General features: G+C 45.6%; 1 protein-coding gene across 4 annotated transcripts in view; it reads left to right on the plus strand.

Moving 5' to 3' along the window:
• PMEPA1 (prostate transmembrane protein, androgen induced 1) overlaps positions 1 to 15,034 on the plus strand; it is a 52,078-nt gene extending 37,044 nt beyond the window's left edge. Inside the window, exons 3-5 of one of the 4 annotated variants that reach the window (XM_030503000.1) lie at positions 2,076 to 2,230; positions 9,090 to 9,143; positions 9,248 to 10,358. In XM_030503000.1, the coding sequence (XP_030358860.1) occupies positions 2,076 to 2,230; positions 9,090 to 9,143; positions 9,248 to 9,796 (758 nt within the window). In that variant the 3' untranslated portion in view covers positions 9,797 to 10,358. Of the gene's footprint in view, positions 1 to 2,075; positions 2,231 to 9,089; positions 9,144 to 9,247 lie in introns of all 4 variants that reach the window. The other 3 variants (XM_030503001.1, XM_030502999.1, XM_030503003.1) reach the window with 3 other exon arrangements.
• Positions 15,035 to 15,938: the final 904 nt, after the last annotated feature.

Raw genomic sequence — 15,938 nt, forward strand, 5'->3', positions numbered from 1 at the left:
TCCTACATGGGGGGTGCCATGGGAAGAGGCAACTTGCTTTTTGTTTTTAATGGTTTTGCATCATCCTCGTTTCCCAACCCTTTGAGTTTTGGTGTGTTTGTGTGTCTGGTTAACCTGACTGGAACCTCCTGTTCCAGCCCATTCCTTCAGCACAGGGCACCCATGGCAGTCTCGGGTCCCGTCACCCGTTGTTCCCATGGATGAGCTGTGCTGCTGCTTTGGGACTGGATCAGGAATTGTTGGGAAAGTGTGTTTTTTCCAGGCTCTTCTGCTTACAGTGGCATTCAGGCACCTTGCTCGGATTGCTGTGAAAGACCCAGAGCTCCTCTTTTAAGAAGATACCTTTAGCTAAAAGGCATTTTTAAGGCAAAACTCCTTTGCAATATTTGGCTTTTAATCCCTCTCTTCCCACCCCATGTGCAATCTTCTGGTGTAGAGGCAGCTGCTTTTTAAGGGTGCCATAAGTATATGGGCTCCAAGTCACTCATACATCTAACTTTAAGTGACAGATAAAGCCCCTGCTTTCAAGGCATAATTCTGCTTTTTGAAGGTGGTGGGCAGAGCTGGTTAAGCATTTTGGGCAGAAATAGCTGCTGTTTAGCAGAATGAGCTCCAAGGTAACTGGCAGCACTCACCACCTGGACTGTTTTCTTGACATTTATTTGCTTTTACTGGCACTTAAATGCCACCTGCCAGGAGAAAACTTTCCATAAAAAAGTAAAATTCAATTTGCCTGACTCAGCAGAAGCCACCCCAGCTAGTACAAGTGGTGTGATGCTGCCCTTTAAAGGTATGGCGGCTCTTGTGTATCTACAGATATACGCTATATGTGTATGTGTCTGTATAGATAAAATACAGATGGCAGTGTCTGTGATGGCTTAGGGCACAGCTTTCCAAAACTGGATTTTATAGATGTCCCTACTGAGAAGCAAACAAAGTGTAAATCCTCAGAACTATTGAATTTTGCTGGTCTGGTCCCTCCTTTATGGTGAGCACTGGAGTTGCTGCTGCCCTGTCCTGGGCACGGTTAAGCCCTGTGTGCTGCTGGCACAAGGGGGCATATGGGGAGTGACCGTGCAGTTCGGGGCTGGTGTCTGCTCTCTGGGTGCCAGATGTGTGGAAATAATGACCCCAGTGCTACGTTTCCCTCCAGTACTCAGTTTTCCTGAGCCTCAGAGAGGTGTGAGGAATTATTTCCTTAGGAAGCTTTAGGAGCGGCTTCTTACTGCCTGCTGCCAAGTGTCTCTGGAGTTGACCGGATAGCCTGTTGTTTGCTTGTTCGTGTTTGTTTGGAGGATTTTTGGCAGCCTTCCTTTATGCCAGTTCAAGCCACTTGAGCTGCTGCTGTCAGCTGGCCGAGCCCTGAGCCAGGGGATGCTTGGAGCTGCGGGATGTGGCCCCCATGGGCAGCCGCATCGTGCCCATCTGGTGTCTCACCAAGAAGCGGGACGTCTCCCCGCCTGTGCCCTGTGGTGGAGGGGCCAGCATTGGAAAAGAGGGGTCTGCCTGCTGCGCTGTGCCACAGGCACCCCATGCCACTGTCTGACCCCTGTGACGAAGGGGACATGTGCCTGATGCAAGGGTATGCCCCAAGGAGGACTTTTTCCTCCAGGGAGGACTGGACTGGAGTGATGGTGTTGGGAAGAGAATTGCAGAAATTTAGCTTGCATTTAGCTAAACTGTTCCATTAGGATGAATTATGCTGGTTCTTGGCTCCGTGGCCCCGAGCAAGGCATGCTCAGCACTGAGATGCTGCTGGGTTTGTCCTGGGGGAGGTATCCAGCACACTGCAGCTGGGAGGGCTTTGGGAAGTTCTGTCTGCATTGTAGCTTGGAAACGCTTTGCTCTGTAGATTATTTTTAAAGATGCCTCCTAGAGACTCTTCTGTGGCACTAAAAATGTGAATTCGTGAGTTTTATTAAACAAGTAGCTGGGCTCAAAGCATGCTGCATGTGAGAGCTTTATGGGGGAAGGATGCAGCAGTGTCACTGATATCTCATCCGCATTAGCAGTTTTTGTGCTCAATTACATGCTGCTTTTTCTGGTGGCTTAAAGTCTGTCTGTCTCTCTTGCAGCGGAGTTGGAGTTTGTACAGATAATCATAATCGTGGTGGTGATGATGGTGATGGTGGTGGTGATCACGTGTCTGCTGAACCACTACAAACTCTCTGCGCGATCCTTCATCAGCCGGCACAGCCAAGGGAGGCGGAGGGATGAGAACCTCTCATCAGTAAGTCATGCCCTGCTCTTCCAACCCGCTTCGTCCTGCGCTGGTTGCCAAATGACATGACATTGGGGACGCATTAGAGCCAAAGGCATTCATGTGGGTCCTGTTTGCCCATGTGCCACTTGGCACTGCATGAAGAGACACTGTCCAGGTTGGATCTTGGCATCATCTTCTGTCTCTGTTACTGGGGAGGGCTTTTGTGGATGCCTCTGGCTCTGTAAGTTGTAATATATGAACAGGTATAGCCTTTGCCTTTGCCCTCAGCTTTGCAACTCAGACTTTACATCAGTAAAGTAATGGTACGAGACTATTCTTGATGTGTCTCGTTCCTGAAAAACCAACACATGCCCTCAGCTGTTTGGGGTGCATTTGCCTTGCCTTTAACAGCCCCAAACTATTGAGTCCATTGGCAGCTCCAGTTTCAGTGTCTCCGATGAGTATATAAATACGTATTGCCTGCCTTGAAGAGAATAGGATATCCTGAAAGACTTTCTCCTGTTTTCACCAGTGGTGCTGTCATTACTGTGGTGCAGGGGTCAGAAAACACTTGTCAGCCAGACAGGCATCTTTCCAAGGGGATGCTCGAGAGATTCCCTGTGTAACCCAGGCTCTGTGCTTCATAAAAGCCTGAGGACAAACGTGTTAATTGTACCTCTGACAGGGACTCGAGGGGGAGCCTCTCCAGCCTCGAGGCAGATGTTGGTTTACGTAGTTTCCTCAAATGCAGCAGCTCAGAGAGACTTACAAGAACCCAAAGAGAAGAAACGTCACATTTTCTTAGAAGTTGAGTACATACCATTCACCGCTGGCTCTGTCTTCAGTGCAGGGATATCATGTACTGCTACTACTTTATTTTTCTTAGCATTCATGCTGAAGGATTTTAAAGCTCCTTAAACGGTAGGGCTTCCTCAAGGTCACTGCTTCATGCCCTCCCTGTTGCAGGTTTCCAGGGCTAGCTGAGCACGCTAGTGCTGCCTTGTGGTGGTCTGTGTGGGACCTTGTATTAAATCCATGCTTGCTGCTGGAAAAAGATCAAATACTGGGATTTCTTTCTTTTTTCTTCTATTTCCTTCGGGTTTTTTCTTATTTTGTGAGAGAGAGAGCAAGCGCATGAGACAGCTATCTAACATCTTTTATTTCATAAGTCTTCAGTACAGTGCTGTTGAAGGCTCTTCAGCTAGCAGATGCCCAGGACACAAGCTGTCCCTCTGCTCCTTAGCTGCTCTTTTTGCCACACAGCTGACAAAGGTCCCTTAGACACTCAGTGCTGAAGTGAGGAAGACAGCCCTTGGGAAGGAGAGCTGTGCAAACCCCAAGCTCAATTAAACCACTTCAGTTCTGTGGGCTGTGTAGTGTGTCTCCAGAGGGCATGGCAGTGAGTTAAGCTCATGGTCCTGTATCAGTGCTGTACAACAAGATCAAAGTGCTGGGAGCGTGTGATCCCACATTACACCAGCCAGTGGTGACCGCTCAAGCACCTGCCTGCTTTGGGGGTTAGAGATAAACTTCTCTGCATGTATCCCAGCTCCTTATGGAGTTACAGAAATCCTATGTCTCTTGTCACTGTCCCATGTACCTGCTTCCAACAGTGGCAGAATGTGAGCATCTGAGCACGTGAATTATTAAGAATAGCAGAAAGTTTGTTTTCCCATTTTCATTTTTCTTACTGGTGTATCATGTCCAGAATGTTTCCTGTTTTACTTGAACAATATCAAAATGTTTAATTTTACATTTTCTAAGACCAGATCAAGCATTTTTTATTTTACAATACTAATCTCCATTTTCTGAAAGTGGCCTATCTTTCTCTCTCTTCTAAAAGAGGAAAGAAGGCTAACATAGAAAGAGAAGAGTAAATCACATGGAGATTGAACAAAAATTTCAGGTTTAATCAAAAATTGTTGACTTTTTTTCTTTTTTTTTTTTTTTTTTTTCTCTTTTCAAACTTCACCAGGCCAAAATTTCCAGCCAGTTTTTGGCCCAGTCCCCACACCAAACCAGCTCTGTTATTTATTCAGCCTTCAGACACATCAGTGATTAAATCACTTTTCAGCAAAGGTTTACCTCCATGCCTCTGCAAAACCTCCACGAGGATGCAGACACTTCAAAACTGTTCTCAGAGTTACAGGGAGAAAAAGCTGATGTACCAGGGGTTTTTGTTGGGTGTGTTGTGGGGGCTTTTTCCCATTTTATAGTTCTCCCCCTTCTCCCTGCCTTGCCTCTCTGTCTGTGCTGTGCTGTGAGTGCATGGTTCTGCGTTGATGGAGTGGCAGCCAAGCTTCCCTGTGGACCAAGCTCCTGACGGGGCAGAGAAGCCCCTCATGCACTAAGTGGGAAGCTTGTTACAGTGGGATCAATTGTAATAAAGATCATAGAATCATAGAATAGTTAGGGCTGGAAAGGACCTTAAGATCATCTAGTTCCAACCTTCCTGCCACGAGCAGGGATGCCTTACCATGATGTCCAAGGCTCTGTCCAGCCTGGTCTTGAACATTGCCAGGGATGGAGCATTTACCAGTTCTTTGAGCAACCTCTTCCAATGCCTCACCACCCTCACAGGGAAGAACTTCTTCCTTACATCTAACCCGAACTTCCCCTGTTTAAGTTTAAACCCATTCACCCTTGTCCTGTCACTACAGATCTTAAAGGGAGCTCCTTTTGGATATCAGCACAGCATGTCTTTCTGGTAGAAAACAGGTCCAGCTGAACGCTGGTAGGCAGAGGCTATGCTGAACTGGGTACTGGTTTATGTTATCCGTTAAACTTGTGCTGAACTGGTGTTGGGCTTTCTAAATCCCAAACTTCATTTTGCTGTCGTGACCACAGATGGGCACCGGAGCTGCATACACGCTTTTCATCTTTTGAAATATTAAAGTAGTTCATCCCATGGTCAGGATGCTGCTAGGTCTGCCAGGGTTGTCCTTTTTTGTTGTTGTAGCTCAAAAATTACAACCGAAGGAGAAACTAATTTCCCTAAGGGTTTTTTTTTTAATGCAGTTCTTGCTAGCAAGGAATTCTTGTATTATGTCATATATTTCACCAGCACCATTCTTGTTATATTTAAATTCTGTGTCCTTGTAACAAGTACCTTTATTTTTCCGGAACTAAGATTACTTAAGAAATGCTACTAAAACTTCCGCAGTAAGAAAGGTTCCTGCACCTTTGGAACAGTGATATCCCAGTCCCCCCAAAAAAGGGGTTTAAATGCAATTTCAAAGTATACCCTTGTCCCCCAAAATGGAAAATACGAGTCCTCCTGCAGGCTCAGAGACTTAATCTGCACCATGCAGCTTTACAGAGAAAATTCTCTGACACCGCTGAAACAAGCAGCTCTATAAAAGTCGAAGATTGATCTCTAAAAAGAAATTAAAAAGTAATTTTAGGTTCTACAGTGAGTCCTGGAATACTTGCGGAGGCTTTTGCAGCCGTATTGCTCATCAGACAGCAGGATCTCAGCTTTCATTTCGGAAAACCATAGCTTTCTAGCCTCAGCCATTGTTGAGATGAATTCAAGTCCTAAACATTCTGAAATTCAGAGGTGAGTGAGGAGAGCCCCGAGGATGAGGATTTACAGCAGTGATCCTCCCTCATGGGTCAGTGCAGTGTTGCTTGGCTTGGTGGGGCTATGTAGCCATCCCATGGCCAAAGCATGAAGGCTAAAGTATGTATGTTTCCTGTCTCTGAGGCTTTGCCCTCCTCTTGCTACTGATTTCCAGCAATTTTAAACCCACTATTGAGTTTTTAGGAGAGACGAGCCATTATCCAGATGGGCTTCACAGTGATGTGTGAGGCAGAGGGTCGTTGTCAGTGAGCGTGTTTGTGATCGGTCAGCCATGGGCATGGAAGTATGTCCAGGTCAAAGCCCTGGAGTCCTGACAGAAGTGGTTAATAACAGCTGAGAAATCCAGCTCCTACAGAAAATGGGTCTTCTGTCTGCTACTTGTCTCTCTGCGGATCCCATTTTAATGGTGTTTCTACTAGTTTGCTACTCTTGCATCGCATGTTGCCCGGAGCATCGTTCCTGGACCTCATCTGTACAAACAGATGGGTTAATGTGTGAGCCAGGGCTTTTCTTCTGAATGCCTGGGTGGGTATTGGGTGCAGGCTTTGGGTGAGTGATACTTAGGGCTCGTGAACGTTTTGGGTGGAGCAACTCGCGTAAGGGTGCGTACATGGTCTCCTCATCGCCTGCCGCAGCGGGAAGCCCCAGCTGAGCGCAGTGATGCTCCGCACGCCGGGATGCAGCCGCCCTCGTAGGAGCTGGCTGACATCACTCCCAGGAAAGGGGGAAGCAGATGGGATATTGCCATGGCACTGCCCACTGCCAAGTTAAATATAAAACATCTAGCAGAAGGCAGCGGGGTACTCACTGCTCAGGAAGTCTGCCATGGGGGCATGGCAAAGTAAACACAATATTCAAAGTGCTTCCCACTCCTGCCTCCTGCTTTGGCGTCCTTCAGGATGAAGTGGAGGGCTGGCAGTGCATGTGGCAGCGCTGGAAACCCTCCCCGTGCCCTTTGATGTCAGCACCCTGGCTGAGAGAGGGGTTAGAGGCACAGATTTGATCTATGGCAGATGCAGTTCCTCTTGGGTCTTTTGGCTGCTGGGGGAATTTGACTGTAGACTGTCCCTGTAGGCAAGAAATACATGTAAAATGGACCAGACTAAACGGTTGACACCTGTGTAAACAGTTGCATATTGAAGTCTCAAGTTCTGTATAAAACATGGTGCTGCATTGCTCAGGAAGGGCTGTGTGGCTCACAGCTCAACCAGCGTGTTCATTAGCTGTAGCTGGGGAGGGTGCTGGTACTGCAGCACTTAACCTCTGCTCCAAAGAGATGCTTCCTAAAGAATACCTAGAAATGGGAAGAATCTGGGCCATCTCATTTGCATATAAATCACTGTTTTCCTTGCACTGGCAACAGGACCGCTTTGAGGTTTATGTGCAGAACCGAGCTTCAGAAACAGGAATCTGATGGGATTCTATCCATATCTGATACCATATGCGATGCCACAAGAGAAAATACATTCTAAACTTGGGGAAAATAAAGAAGAAAAAAGCAGGGGGTGGGAATATTATGATGGATGGCTTCTCTGGAGATCTTAACACGATGCTATTGCTGTGTTTTGGGCAGTCAGATGGGTGTTGTGGATGTCCAGGTGAGCGGGCTCCTGCTGCAGGGCTTGGGGCTGGCTCTGCCTGCAGGGGCACCCCTGCTCTGTCTGCTCTTGGAGGTGCTTCTGTGGTGAGTGGAGATGCTGCTCAGCTGCTTGCTGGGATAGCTGCAGAAGTATGCAGCAATGTTTTTCCCTTGTGTACCGCAGCCTGGTATGAGGCCAGATGTGCTTTGCAGCTGGGCGAGGTCCAGAGAGCATCAGACAGCAAAACCCCTTCTGAGTTTATCAGTGAAGGTGTTCATGGTGCTGCGGAACCACTGCAGCTTTTTACAGGCTTCCACCAGGGCTCAGGCTGCCTGGACCACCCCGGCTATTGGAGAACTAGGTATTTTTATAGCAGCAAAGCTTATGGTTTGCTCATCAGGGGAGCCCTGCTGGGGCTGCGCCCAAGAATGGCCTTTGGGTGGGACAGATTAAAGGGAAGAAGTGGTGGAAAAAGCACCCTTGGCATTTTTTTTTTCCACTGGTGTAAATACTATTGCTTGTGGCTGACTTGCTGGTGCCAGAACTAGAGATTCACCTGCAAGGAACTGAGAAGTGCCAGCTATTCCAGGTTATAATTACGAGCCTTCTGGCTTGTTTTCCTCCAGCCCTTGCCTGCTGGAGGGATGTTGCTGTATGTGAATATTAGCAATATTTAAATATTTCAGTTCTCAAGGCAAAAGTGTCTCGGGTGAACTGTGCATGCTGAGAGCATCACCAGAGCAAACGGGAAGAACCTTTGTTTGTTTGTTTTGATCATGAATTGTAAACTAATCTCATGGTTTGGGGGAAATTGGCTTGTGGCTTTTCATGCCTGGGGTTGTTGGCACCCGGGTTAGGATCGCAGGGTCAGAGTGATGCTTGCAGTGTAGGGAAGCTGCTAGATCACAGTCCCTCAGGCTGTTTAAGCCAAGGACCACTTATCTTTTTTGGGAAAAGTACTCTAGAACCACCCTGTTGCTACAGATTGCTTTTTTTTATTTATTTTTTTTTAATTTTTTTTAATCCAAATCAAAATTAGGCTTAACATTTGGTTATTCACTTCTTATCTTTATTTTCCCATTATTTCCTTGATTGTGTGCATCAGAATGTGGTTATGTGGGTGTGAGATGGGTTTGGGGGTTGATTTTTAGGGGGTTTCTTTGCGTTTAGTTTTTTGTTGGTGTTTTGGGTTTTATATATATATATATATATAATCTTGTCATTATTTCATGAAGCATTTTGTGATGTCTTGTGAATCACCCACGGCTCATGGATCACAAATTGAAAATACTCCTCTGGCATGTTGGAACCAGGGAGGGAAACATGCTGGGTGGGTGTGGGTGAGAGGGGGGAAGTCTGCAAATGGGAGAGTGTTGTTTGCTGGTGTCGTTCTCATCATTCATTCTGCGAGTGATCTATTACATGTAAATGGAGGTGAAAATGGAGGGAAATGTTAGTCAAAGTGTTGTTTTCAGTGGTAATATACCCATATGATACCCAGCATATATTATAATAGCTAATACCCCCACCAGGGGTAGTTGCCTGCTTAGAAGAGGGTGCATGCCATGCGTCGCTGCAGCTGGGGTAGGGACGTACTGACAGCAGCAGCAGCATCTTACCTGGGTTCTGGTGCAGGATTAAACCTGGCACGAGCTGCTTGCAGAAGGAGCTTAACCACTGTTGGCAGTCAGACTCACTCTGCACTCTCTTCTTTCCAATGCAGGAGGGAAGCCTGTGGCCTTCGGAAAGCACCGTGTCAGGGAATGGAATAACAGAGGTGAGGGCAATGTGGTTGCGGGTGCTGCTGCCTCTCCTGCTGTCCAGGACTGCAGCATCTCACGCTTCTCTCACCCTCTTTCTCTCTCTTTTTCTCCCTTTCAGCAGCAAATCTACACCCCGAGACCCAGCGACCGCCTGGCAGTGCCATCCTTCCTGCAGAGGGACCGCTTTAACCGATTCCAGCCAACCTACCCCTACATGCAGCACGAGATCGACCTGCCTCCCACCATCTCGCTGTCGGACGGTGAAGAGCCCCCCCCATACCAGGGACCCTGCACGCTGCAGCTGCGGGACCCCGAGCAGCAAATGGAGCTCAACAGAGAGTCGGTCCGGGCCCCCCCCAACAGAACCATCTTCGACAGTGACTTGATAGATAACTCTGTGTACGGGGGGCCGTGCCCCCCCAGCAGTAACTCTGGCATCAGCGCGACCTGCTATGGGAGCAATGGTAGGATGGAGGGACCGCCGCCGACATACAGCGAGGTGATAGGGCACTACCCAGGGTCGACGTTTTACCAGCACCAGCAGAACAACAACGGGATGCCTTCCATCTTGGAGGGCAGCAGACTCCATCATTCACAAATCAATGGCCTTGAGAGCACAACTGCGTGGAACAAAGAGAAAGAGAAACAAAAAGGGCACCCCTTTTAAAAAAAATAAATAAAAAAGGAAAAAAAAAAAAGAAAAAAGGCAAGAAAGTAAATGAAACACTCTGCACTTCTCATAAAAAGAAAAAGGAGAGAGAGAGAGAGAGTTGAGGAAGATGAGCAACGAAAAAAGCCCTTCCCCATTCTCTCCATGTATAAATATTTACTTGTTATGTCTGGTCTGAATGCACAAGCCTACCAAGCTTGCAAAAACATTTCTTTATTGAGCTGTGTCTAGACCTTTAAAAAGGAAAAAAAAAAAATCAACTGTAGTCTTTTTTTTTTTTCTAGTTGAGCTGTGTGTGAATGCTTTTTATTTTGATTATTTCACTTATCTTTAAAGACAAAATATTTGCACAAAAAAACGTTTTGTTTAAAGATCTGCAATATAAATATATAAATATATATTAAAAATAAGAGAAAGTGTATGTGTAAGGAGCAGGAGTATTTTTGTATTAGAAGAGGCCTATTCAAAAAAAAAAAAAAAAAGTTGTTTTCTGAACTAGAAGAAAAATGGCAATTTTTTGAGTGCCAACTCAAAAAGCGTGTATTACATTGTAAAAAAACAAAAAACACAAAAAAAAAATCAAAAGCAGGGGTTTAGAGTTATTTATATAAATGTTGAAATTTTGCACTATTTTTTAATATAAATATGTCAGTGCTTGTGTTGGTCAAAGCCTCTATCATGTCTACCATGAACCTGTTAAGGGATCTATGTCGAAGTGAAGAACAAAGTAGCTGGAAGGGGGTGGAGAGACGCTGAAGTGGAGCTGCCAGCCCCGGGCGGAGCGGTGAGCAAGACTGCATCTTATGCAAATCCTTAATTTCCAGAGTCCCTGCGCGTGGCCGCACGGCTTTACACATTCCCTACAAAGCAAGAGGAGTTGGTGTGTATCTGTATGTCATCCCGTAGGATTATTGGAGTGAAAAGGTAAAAGAAAGCCTCCCTGCTTCTGAGAGTCAGTAACGGCTGAAGCAGCAGAAATTACTTGATTTTATTTTTATTTTTTATTTGGACAACCTCTAAGTTTTGGAGGGGGGTGGTGGGGATGAGAATAAACTTCTGTGTCTGAAGGAACAAAGTGGTTTTCGGTTTATTTCTTTCAATGTACAACTGAAGGGCCCTATTTGGAGCTTAAAGCGGTGATTATGGAAGTTACTGGGAGTAAATGGTAACATGCCCACTGGCTGCCTTTCAGCTGGGCTTTAAATGACATTGACAGTCCAAGCTGAAAAGTGTGGTGGTGGTGAAAGTCATCTTCATTTTGTATTAACCTCCCAAACCTTTATTTGGGACAAACAGGCTCAGCCGTGTCAGCTATTTTTTACTGTATTATCCTAGCTAAAAGGGTGTCAGATACAGTAGATGGAAATGAATCTGCTCCTGTGATGTAGTAATTAAAGGCTGAAGAAATACGCTTAATGCTTTAGAAGCAAAACCCCCTTTACCTCTTCTGAAGATGTCCTCAGCCACAGCAGCACGGTCCCGCTGCCCTCCCGCCCGCCGGGTGTTGCGTGTCTTTAATTTATCTTGGTTCCAGAAGCATTTTGTCACTATGCTATTGTTTACATGTGTATATTGCGCAGGTGTCTGGTAGGTGTTTGACCCTCGTGGTGAATCTGTATGTGATGGAGCGCGCGAGTGAGAAACCTGAGAGCAAAGAGAGAGAAAGCAAAAGGGAATAAACTGGGGTCCCAGTCCCATCCCTCTGGCTGGGAGAGCATCTCCCGAGCATGAAGAGGGATGGGTCGGGAACCACAAAGAGCGAAGCTTTTACAAGGGGGTGTGCTTACATTTTCTGCAGGATGCTATCTAGTAGAGTGACATAAATGAAAGATATAAAGGCAATAACTATTGTTTTTAAGCAACTTTTCTATTACTTGAAGAAAAAGAAAAAAAAAAAGAACCATGCAAAAGGTTTTGAAGTTCTGACCATTTGAACAATATTTATATATATTTTAAAGAAGATGATGAATAGCTGAACTTGAAGTTTGATCATTATTTTTTGCCTTTTTTTTTTTGTTTAATTTTTGCCTAGAACTAGTCCTGTACCTTCTCAATATTTCAAACTGCTTTTTCACAGCTCTTGAAATCTTCATAGCTTTACAGTCCTGTAACCTAAATTTTGATGACCTAAAAAAAAAAAAAAAGCCACAAAAAAAGTCAAGCAAAGGAATAAATCTAGTTCGTCATGAAAGGTACAAACCTGATGAATTTATAGGAGTTTTTAAATTGTATCTTTCCTTTATGTAACATGTCTATTTAGTGCCTTATTAAAGAAACAGTAACCCTCCCTTTTTAAGAGAGGGGGAAACAAAATCATCATTAGCATCACAAGTAACCAGCGTCTGGTCTCTTGCTCCTTTGGACCTTGCATTCGGTTTTCCAGTCCCTCCTTTCCCGGCAGTGCTGCCTGCTCCCTGGAGCAGCTCCATGGGCCTGGCTCCATGAGCTGCTGCCGCTGCTCTTCTCCGACTGTTTGTAAGGGAACTTGAACACATTTATGCACATTATCCTACCCGGGGAGGTAGGAAAACTGTGGTGGATATTGTAAATGAGATACCAACCAAAAGAGAAACCGAAATATAATATCTACTGCCCTCTTGAGCCAAAATGCATGAATAGTGTTATTGGGGTTGCTTTTTTTTTAGGGGGGAGGGAGGGGATGTTGTTCTGTGATCTGAATTAATTTGTTTGCTACAAAAAAATGGTTACCTCAGCAGGTTTTGGGTGGAATATGCATCACACATTTAGAAGTGAGCAGCGAATGAGGAGGTGTCGTGGGGACCGGAGGTTGTTAAGTAACGGGATTGTCTTGTCGAGTGGTGTCACTTGGCCACCAAACCCCGTAGAGAGGTCAGGGAGGTGGGCAAGGTCTGGAGAGGCACGGAAGGGTAGTGGGAAAAGGTCTAAAAATGCAGTGCAATTAAACCCAGCTCTTGTGCTTTGGAGTCCTCAAAATTTCAACCAATTCTCTTTTTTCCCTTTTTTCCTCTTTCCCCAATCCACTCCCAGCGTGATCTTTCTTTTCTCAAGCATCTGCAGTTGTGTGATCAGTTTGTTGAGTTTCTGGGTCCAGTTTCAGTTACCTCTTTCTCTAGTTTGAGGAATTTAGTGAGTGTGAAAAGGGGCAGCTTGTCAGCACCAAATTTCTATTGCAGGCGCTGCCTTTCAGTCCATGCCATGCACAAACAAAACCCAAGGTGCCAGTGCAGGTCCCTGGGGAGCAGCTGCAGCCCTGGTGGGGGGATCCCGGGGTTCCAGGCATGGATGCCCCTCGAGTCCACCTCAATGGAGCCTTTTGTCTTTCTTCAGTCCATCCCTCTGCTTTGCAGTCCCAAGAACTGTATATTTCAAGTGCAGATACCAGATCTGGGGCACAGATCAACTCCAAGTTCTGAATGGGTGTTTAGAAATAATGGTCTGTTCTTTTTTATTATTGTTGTTGTTGTTGTTATTATTATTACTATTTAATATTACTTTTTGCCTCGGGGTCCATTTCTCCCCAATTCCCACATCCCGTATTGCCATCAAGGCAGAGAATTTGCTTTGCACACCCTTGCTAATGTCTCTACTCATTTCCTTCTGGCCTTCATGCGGCTCAGGAGAGAACTGTACTACAAGCTGGGCTGCAGTCCTGCTCCGTAGGAGTTTCTAGCATCTTGCAGCTGCCAGCAGAGAGATTCAGGCCCCTCAAGAATGATTTATTTTTAAACAAATACAGAAGAAACAAGGCATTGCTAATGCTTAGCAACCTCTTGTCCTAGCCTGCCTTTTTGCTTGAAGTTTTAAGTCACGTTAGCTTTAAAAGGGGTTGTTAATCTTACAGAGTTTCTTAGCTTACAGTACGGCAAACAGCATCCTTAAAGTGCCCCCGAATCTTTATGGCCTGGAATGGGATCGTGGCTTTGTCGGTCAGGATGGTGAGGAAGGGTGGGTTTCATTTGGGGCTGACACTGGTACAACTTGTGTTCCCTTCACAACCCTTGATTTCACCAGTTCGAAGATTCAGCTTTACTAATCTAGTGCGTTGTTTCCATAAAGTGTTACGAAATTCATTCTGTCTTAAGCGGGCGTATAAGCAAATCCAACTGCGTTCTGGAGACTCACCCTTTTGTATGAGTATTGAACTATAAAATTGCACTAACTGCTATATTACAAAATAAAGAAAGGAAAGCCCAACATTTTTTACTAAGGATCGGGAACAGACTGTACCCAGATGTGTAGCATTAACAGTGCTAGGTGAGAACAGAATGAATTTTTAATCTTTTCTGTCTCTGTGTCGCTCAGAGATTTTCTATGTACCACACAAAGCTACAAACACAAGTTTTCCAGAAACTGCGCTTCAAATTTTCGCTGTACTATAGAAGCTCATGAAGGACAACATTAAAGTCCTAATTTGCCTGCCTTATAGACACATTTCGTTGTATTAATATTTTCTTAAACTTCCAGTTGCATTGCGTTGGCTTTGGAGTTTGTTATAGGCAGTCCTGTATCCTGAGTTCTGTTCAAGTTTAAACTTATGTAAACTATTGACAGCACATGCAATGCAGTACTTATCTATATTTTGCTGTTTTAGTATGAATATGTACTCTGATGCCAATTTACAAAAACCTGTTGTAAACGCTTATTGTGTAACAGTAACCGATAGTGGCAATTATATGTCATTCTAAAAGCTGCAATACTTATACAATAAATTTTACAATACTTTGGAAAATCTGCCTTCACCTTTTGCTTTGTTACCCAAAAATCAGAGTTTGCCAACACAATGTAATTTCAAAAGCTCTTCCTGTTTTCAAATATTGGAAAATTAATATTCTCAGTTCTTTCTATCTGTGTGGTTTTCTCCCCCTTCCTTGTTAAGGAGCCTTCTGAATAACAGGCCAACCTCTGTATTGCCACGATGTGTTTTCTCCCGTGAAGCTGTAGCTGGTTCCTGGTGTATTTGCATGCTCGGTCCGTGTGTGCGTGTACAATTCTGTTTTCTTTTGAGTAGATCAGGTGTCACAGCTTTAATCCCAGAAGCATTCCTGGTTTGCACCAGTATGTCCAACACTTGCAATCCTGCCTTTCAGCCAAGAACATCACTGATGGTCAGAAGGTCTTAACTTGAATAATCGTCAATCAACAAGAACTGCGTAGATTGACTCAAATCCTAAGCACAGATAATTTGTGTGAGTTTTTCCTTTCTGAGACTGTGGTCAAGTTGCAGTGATCACATTAAAATGATTGAAAACTTAACTGTTTGCAGGGGGTTTTCTTTTTGTGTTTCTGAAGGATGTCCTGTAGATTCACCCAGACCTTGGGTTCCCTCCTGGGACTAAGGAGCATGTAGTAATTAATCCCTAGGCTTTACCCGAAGGCTGTCAGCTCTGCCTAAGCCCTCAGTCTCCCCAGCGCTTCTCTCTGTCTGATTGGAAGCCTCTGTTAAAGTGGTGGCCCCTGGCTTTTACAAGCAGTCTCTCCAGCTGGTTTGGATGGGCAAGTGGTGGACACTTGGCTTTCATGGCGGGGAGCTGTGAGCACAAGGAGCTCCTGAGGACTTCAGTGGGATACCTGGACACTCTGCCCAGCTGGTTGCTTGCAAGACAGCCCTGAGCTGATGGCCGGTTGGGAAAATATCACTAGTAATGACTGAAAGCAGCTTAAGTGCAGCACAGGATGGAGGACCCCAAATCCAACCTCCTGGAGCTGTGCCACTTGCCTCCCAGTTGCCGTTTATTGTGTGGGATTGCTGGTGTCCTCTGTGTATTGTTCAGGGGGATACAGTATTGAAAAGCAGTTGTCCTGAGTCAGCACACCTCAGGTTTTCCCCGTGGGAAGCATTGGTTGCATGGCTCATTGGCAGGGTTCTCCTAACTTCAGGGAACACTCACCAGCAGGTGACCACAGGCTTTGATGGGCCAGATACCCAACCAGGTCCAGTTTGGAGCCTATCTACATTTAGACCCAAATGACTCAACATACCATGGTGTCGGCAGCTGGAACATGGCTGGGGGTGTCTGGCAGGGGACTGTCCCCACCCGCTCTCTCTTAGTGGTGGGGCTTCAGGCCTGGTGCCATCCCCACGCCCCAAGGGAGACAGAGGGTTACAAAGAGCTGAGATAACACTTAGAGGAAGAGCATGTTACCAGGCAGGCTTGGC

This window comes from Strigops habroptila, chromosome 13 (assembly GCF_004027225.2).
Source record: "Strigops habroptila isolate Jane chromosome 13, bStrHab1.2.pri, whole genome shotgun sequence".
Classification (NCBI taxonomy): Eukaryota; Metazoa; Chordata; class Aves; order Psittaciformes; family Psittacidae; genus Strigops; species Strigops habroptila.